General features: G+C 42.1%; 1 protein-coding gene across 1 annotated transcript; it reads left to right on the top strand.

The window, feature by feature from the left end:
- Window positions 1–217: 217 nt before the first annotated feature.
- On the top strand, window positions 218–6,450 carry LOC108670234. Its single transcript, XM_018157695.2, has 6 exons — window positions 218–1,200; window positions 1,817–1,992; window positions 2,876–3,025; window positions 4,605–4,773; window positions 5,367–5,630; window positions 6,024–6,450. The coding sequence occupies exons 1-6, from the start codon at window positions 642–644 to the stop codon at window positions 6,227–6,229; spliced, it is 1,524 nt and encodes a 507-aa protein (XP_018013184.1). The 5' UTR covers window positions 218–641; the 3' UTR covers window positions 6,230–6,450.
- The last annotated feature ends 626 nt before the right edge of the window (window positions 6,451–7,076 follow it).

The following is a 7,076-nucleotide window of genomic DNA, read 5'->3' as shown; positions in this document are numbered from 1 at the left end:
TCTATTATTATTCTATTCTACTATCTATTACATTCATTTAAAGAGTAATTTTCCTGGAGACTCAAGGAAATTTTGTTGTATGCCAATATTTCTTACGACATTATCTTCAAGCATTAGTGGGGATCAGAAATCGTATTCAATAACATGGGAATATTCAGCTTAAAATTTTGTCGTCTTCTTCGTTCGATCCTTACTGTCGTCGATACTAAGTTTAAGAAGGCCGAGTGCTTACCATACCAAGACTGAAGCAGTGAGTTGCGGGTTAGATTCCAGCTACCTGCAACAGTTCTGGTTAAATCTGCGAGGAGGTCGGGCGGTTAAGCCCAGCAAAAGTTAGAGCAGTGAGTCGCGTGCTCGAGACTCGTAACAAGCTGTGAAAATTTGGCGATGTTCAGAATTGACAACAGGTCTAGAGGCCTAATCAACGCTGGCACCGCTACTATTTATAGTACATTATAAACCTATCCAAAGTTGAATTAATTCTCAATAAGGCTTGTTACGGTGAGTAGGTGACTTAAATAAAAATTTAATCACAAATCGTGGTTTAATCCAAATTATTCTTCAGCAGAATCACAGTGGAGTTGAGCCAACTCTTTTAAAAATAGAGAAGTTGGGCGGCGTTTTGAAGAAAGCAAAGTATAATGAAGACCACAAGCCGTAGAATGGTGACGTTGGTGGTGTTGTTGGCGACTGCTGGGGCAATGGTGTCTTGTTTCCCGAACGATCCCCGCACCAACACCCACTTCACTTCGGGTTCTTTCGATTTCCCTCGCGAGGGGGAATACGACCCTCGGGGGAATGGCAGACAACAACCCCACAACTACGACAACAATAACAACGGATGGTTGGTCAACAAAAACCGGGGGCGCGGGAACAACTGGGACCCGAACTCAAAATTCGACGGTGGAGTAAATGCAAGACCTGTTTCTAACATCCAGGACCACCCTAGTTTAAACTTGGACGACATCGACAACGACAACCGCGTGCCCGTCCGCAACTTCGGTAACAATAGAAACGATAGATACAACAACAACCGCTACAATCACAACAACAATATTTTTGGGGGAGCCCCAATGCCCGGAATCCTTCCCCACCAACCCACATTGCTCGATGCTCATCTTCGCCCCCAACTGCCCCGACACGAGGGGAACGCGCAGTCCGGCCCAACCAACCCCAACCAGCCCCTTGATGTGGGACCGGGTGAGTCTATAGCCCACTGCTGGTCCGCTGATAACGGCCGCTACAGCAGTTATTATACTACTGTTATTGCAGCTGTTAGAACGTCAGTTGTAGTAATGGCCTCTTTAGCAGTTATAATCAGACCATTGTATCGGTTTTAGAACGTCAGTTGTAATAACGACCTCTACAACTATTTTTGATTATATTACCTTCCGACTTATGGCTTACTCAAATACAAGTTTGCGATTACCTTATGACTTAATACACGTAGAATTAAACATTTGTTCTCACCTCACGACTTATGAGTTGCAGATTATTAAAGGCTTGTGTTCACTTTACGAATAATGAATTATAGATTATTGAAGGTTGTAAGCACCTTGCGATTGATGACTTGAAGAATTCGAGGGTTGTGAATACAGGAAGGACTTGTAGCATTCGAGGGCCTTAAGGACAATATGACTTATGACTTGCAGCATTCGAGGGCCTTACGGACATTATGACTTATGACTTGCAGCATTTGAGGGCAGTAAGGACATTATGACTTATGACTTGCAGCATTTGAGGGCAGTAAGGACATTATGGCTTATGACTTGCAGCATTCGAGGGCCGTAAGGACATTATGACTTATGACTTGCAGCATTTGAGGGCTGCGAGCGTCATCCAGGCCCTCAGAACGCCGAGTGGATGCAGGAGGGCCACTACCAGACGATAGCCCAGCCCATGCAGCATGGCAGCCACATCGCGGTCTACCCTCTCACCACCCTCGCCCCCAGCTACACCCTCAAGATCACCATGCCTAGTGTCAACTATCAGGTGTGTGGTGGGTCATGTGTGGTACACTGGTATGAGAGTGCGATGGGTCACGACTGTAAGTTACTTTGCAAGGTACCATTGCTTGCTTCTGCCGGCCATTAGCGGAGCAAAAGCGGACAAACCAAGACTGTGCTCAAGAACGTATTCAGTTGATTATATAAATCGACTTATCCAGTCGATCCTGGAAAGTAGGTCAGCTCCATCGACTAGGCATTGGACACTGGATACCCTATTGGGGCCGATACGGAAGATTAAGATCCCTCCCGAAGGATCTTAACTCAGGCCACAGCTCTGTTGCTCGATGGGCAATCCTGCACAGTCTTCCTATTCTTCCATTTCGATATATCACTGTCCTGACGGTCTCACTTCTAATGTTAAGGGATGGTCTGGTTATCATCTTCTCCGTGCTCAGAATGATATCCCTTTCCCTTCATATTTCTAATGATTACATTCCCAGTGGCACCAGTCACTGCCGTAGTCCAGCTCCCGCTTGCCGTTGATTCTGGACGTAAAAGCTTGCCTGACTGTATCCACACAGTGTAAATTCAGGTTTCAGTTTGGGCCGCCGCAGCCTCCATTAATTGATTCAGCTTGGAGGTTAATCAGGAGCGAATTGCTGCTCCACACTCGCCTTGAACGGCGACCAGGCTGGCAAATTAGAAGCCAATAGGGCTTTAATGTATTGTATGGAAGATTCAGTTGGTTATTAAGAATATGGGTACGGCGTTAGTAATGGGGTGTGAATGTCAGGTGTGCTGTGTCTGGTTCACTAGTTCGTTTATTTCTGATTTCATTTCATTTTTGCCGTCTAAAAATATAAATAAATTTAGAAAAGTTCAAGTTTGAATTATTTGCTGAATAAATATTGTCCGTCTTCTCGTAGGTCGCCATCCAAGGTACCCACGTGAGGCTCGAGAAATGCGGCACCAAGAGAGGGCGCTGCGAAGTGCAGGACGAGAAGGCGACCAAGAGCAAGGACCTACTGCGACCACAGACATGGAACTACTTCTACTCACAAGTTCTACCTAACCAGGTCACTACTTCTACTCACAAGTTCTACCTAACCAGGTCACTACTTCTACTCACAAGTTCTACCTATTCAGGTCACTACTTCTACCTAACCAGGTCACTACTTCTACTCACAAGTTCTACCTAACCAGGTCACTACTTCTACTCACGAGTTCTGCCTAACCAGGTCACTACTTCTACTCACAAGTTCTACCTATCCAGGTCACTACTTCTACCTAACCAGGTCACTACTTCTACTCACAAGTTCTACCTAACCAGGTCACTACTTCTATTCTACTCGCAAGTTCTACCTAATCAGGTCGCTATTTCCACTCACAAGTTCTACCTAACCAGGTCACTACTTCTACTCGCAAGTTACATCAGACCAAATAGCTACTTCAACTAACAGCGTCGTTATTTCCACTGATTTCTTAACCTTTTCGTTATTTTTCCTATTTTCCTAACCATTTCTTATCTTAACTGTTTTTCAACCTCGTTGTTCGTTCTGCAACTTCCTTAACCACGTCGTAATTTTCACTGCTTTTCTTACCAAGTCGTTACTTCTGTTCTTCCTATTAGGTAACCTCTTATACAAGCATCTATATGTACAACCAGACAGAGCTGTAGTGTCAAATTGCATTGGCTTCCATACATTAAGTAAGTAACTATTTAAATCATTCTTACTTTCCTAGACATGCAGAGCAACACATATTAGGCCGTCCTTTGATTTTTCAACAACCTTACTTCCATTCTCAAGTAATTTTGTACTGTACGTTTCTATATTAACTGAATTAAATGGCTTTGGTTGATAATTATCACACTTATTACACAAGAGTCATTTTAGGCTCCCTTATCTATCCTTATGCGTTGACATTATAATTTTTTAGATACATCTGACGCTGCTATAGACCTGTAAACGGTCATGCTAGGCTAGAAGGAGCCTCGATTAGATTTATTTATATAACATTCAGTATCTGTAACAGAGGTTGACTATAAACAGAATGAAATTAGTTAATTATTAACTGTAAACGGTCATGCTAGAGGGAGCCTCGACTAGATTTATTTATGTAACATTCAGTATCTGTAACAGACGTTGACTATAAACAGAATGAAATTAGTTAATTATTAATAATCAACTGCAATACAGGTAACCTCAGCTTCCCTAATAAATTAGTAGAAACTGGTTCCTTCTTGAGAAATGGAGAGATGAACGAAAGTTTAATCTCAACCAAACTTTTATAAACTGCAATCATCCTGCTGTACTAATATCATGATGATGTGTATTTATAAGTGCAAACAGCACTTAATTGTTTATTGTAGCTTACAAAAATTCAAATGGTCGTGTTAAAACGATCTCAGCGCATTGTATGTCTGTGGCTACTATGTTGTACTTCCCTAACAAAATTTAGAGTCGCCCCAGCTTCTGGTAATCCAAATCAGAAGCTGCTGCGTCTGTAAATTTTCACTGTCTCAACCCAGTAAAAATTTAGAGACGCGGCAGCTTCTGATTTGGATTACCAGAAGCTGGGGCGTCTCCAAATTTTGTTAGGGAATGCATTTCTAAGTCTATTAATGTCGCATATGTTCATCTGTGTTTTTTTCAGCTGACCATCGGCATCAACGAGGAGGTTGAAGTGATGTCCATGAATGACATCCCAACGGATGAGCTGAAGGAGGCGGAGTGGTTGGTGATGACGGGGGATGGCAGGAGTGATGATGGGTCATCACACGCCTCTGGAGATGGTGCTTTTGTGGCACAATACCCCTGTGCTGGTAGGTGATGCGAAACATCATAACTGCACCAATCAGGTGTGCGGTATACATGGTGCAGTACTCGTAATGGTATGTTATACAACGCATCATAACTCCAGCAGGACTCCAATATTGTTTGGTATTTCACACTGCAGGCCTCAGACGAGGCTGGACATGATGCGCTTGGGGAGTCGAAATGTTCTTAAATTTACCAAAATTATCCGAGGAAATGACTTAAGGTATGCGTTAATTATGCTCTGCATGCAAAGCGTACAGTAAAATCTAAGAATTTTCTTAAGCCAAACTGACTTCTGAAATTTTGCAAGATTTACTTAGTCTAAAGGGAGTTCTGTAAATTATTCACGAGACTGTGACTTGTGTAAGTCTACGACAACGATGCAAGTTACTGCCGAGTTACTAGAATACTGACGTTACTTAAGTTTTCTAAATACCTATGTCAAACTCATACGTTTTTTATAAATTATAATTTGTTTATTGCAGGTACTGGGCTTGCTCCATTTTTCAATGATGACTGTAATACAATTTAACGCTATACTTAATTGTGTCAATATTTCAATGATTCATCACAATTACAATATTTTTCTTCTCCCCAGAGTACGTGGCTGCGCATATGCCGACAACTCCATACCCCGGGCGGCAGCCTCCTTCACCCAATTACAACCCAACCCGACCCTCATACAACCCTCACGCCCCTGGTTTACACCCTAATAACCCCACGATGCCTGGTGCAACCCACTACAACCCCTTCGACCCCATGGATACACGCACTGACCCACACTCCCACACGCACGTCAACGACACGCACACCACGCAGTACCTACACACCACGGACTCACCTTCCTTCACCGACGCAGTGTGTTAGTAGCTTGACTCACTTCTGTCTGTTATTATAACTTCAGCAGCAAAGCAATCAAATTGAGTGCGAATTTCAAGAATAAATATTGAACTCTGAAACTTAGTGAATATTGCCAAGTTTCCCAATATTTAGTATTTGCTTTGCTAATCAACGCACGTTGATCTAATCTAGCAAATTTAGACACCAGAGAATTCCATGAAAATATTCAACTCAATAAAAAGTCATTTCACGGAATCCTCTAATTTTGAACCATAAAGTATCCATAACGCTGTCAATATCATATTTTTTTGTAATTTTATCTATCATTTTACACACGTTAAATTATATTTGCTTTATATATGGAAGATGTGAATTAAAAATTCATGAAATTTACAATAGAACTTTTTAATGGCAGTTCACACCACGGCCGCGCCAGAGCAGGAGGGAGGCGCCAGCGCGGCTCTGATCGTAGGTGTGATCGTGGCCATCCTCATCGTGATCTTGATCGTAGCGATCGTGCTGACGGTGATCAAAAAACAGCGCAGCATGACTGTTAACGAGGGCACTCCGCTGAGCGAGCAACAGACGTCCGCAAAACAGGAGCAGCAACAGGCGAAATAAACGCGCGAGGGGAAGAGAAGAACATAACAGAGATATAATACAACAGGGAGATTAAAAACAGCTGGTCATTAACAGAGATATAATACAACAGGGAGATTAAAAACAGCTGGTCATCAACAGAGTGATAAATTATAATACAACAGAGATATGAACAACAGCTGGTGATGATTTAATCAACAGAGATATAATACAGCAGGGAGATTAACAACAGCTGGTGATGATTCGTCAACAGAGGGATGGTGTAACAGAGAGATTAAAAACAGCTGGTGATGATTCATCAACAGAGAGATAATACAACAGGGACATTAAAAACAGCTGGTGATGATTTAATCAACAGAGCGATGGTGCAACAGAGAGATGAACAACAGCTGGTGATGATTCATCAATTGGATTTTAGGAGGTACGGCTGAAGACTACACTAAAAATATAAAGCAAATAGCGGATTTAATTCAACACCATGCATAGGTAACGCCAGCAGAGCTCGGTCACTACAGATTTCGAACAGATAAGTGCATTTTATTGATAGTGATTACGTAATAATGACTGTCATTACGCAACAATGACTGTCATTACGCAATAATGACTGTCATTAAGCAATAATGACTGTCATTACGCAATAATGACTGTCATTACGCAATAATGACTGTAATTACGCAATAATGACTGTCATTACGAAATAATGACTGTCTGACTGTCATTACGCAATAATGACTGTCATTACGCAATAATGACTGTCATTACGCAATTTCCGTTGAATTTCCGTTGATTACGCAATTTCCGGTTGAAATTTCCGTCAGGTTAAGTTGAAATTGCCGTTGAAATAGGATGACGTCTAGTTAGTAGGCGT

The sequence above is a fragment of the Hyalella azteca genome, unplaced genomic scaffold, assembly GCF_000764305.2.
Source record: "Hyalella azteca isolate HAZT.00-mixed unplaced genomic scaffold, Hazt_2.0.2 contig11120, whole genome shotgun sequence".
In the NCBI taxonomy this organism is placed as follows: Eukaryota; Metazoa; Arthropoda; class Malacostraca; order Amphipoda; family Hyalellidae; genus Hyalella; species Hyalella azteca.
The sequence above is the reverse complement of the archived record's forward strand: the minus strand, read 5'-3'. Positions and strand labels throughout refer to the sequence as shown.

Excerpts from the sequence above, each read along its gene's own strand:
- LOC108670234 (XM_018157695.2), top strand. The coding sequence starts at position 642 with ATGAAGACCACAAGCCGTAGAATGGTGACGTTGGTGGTGTTGTTGGCG. Across the intron at positions 4,774-5,366 it reads GGCACAATACCCCTGTGCTG|AGTACGTGGCTGCGCATATG; the intron begins GTAGGTGATGCG and ends TCTTCTCCCCAG. Across the intron at positions 5,631-6,023 it reads TTCCTTCACCGACGCAGTGT|TTCACACCACGGCCGCGCCA; the intron begins GTTAGTAGCTTG and ends TTTTAATGGCAG.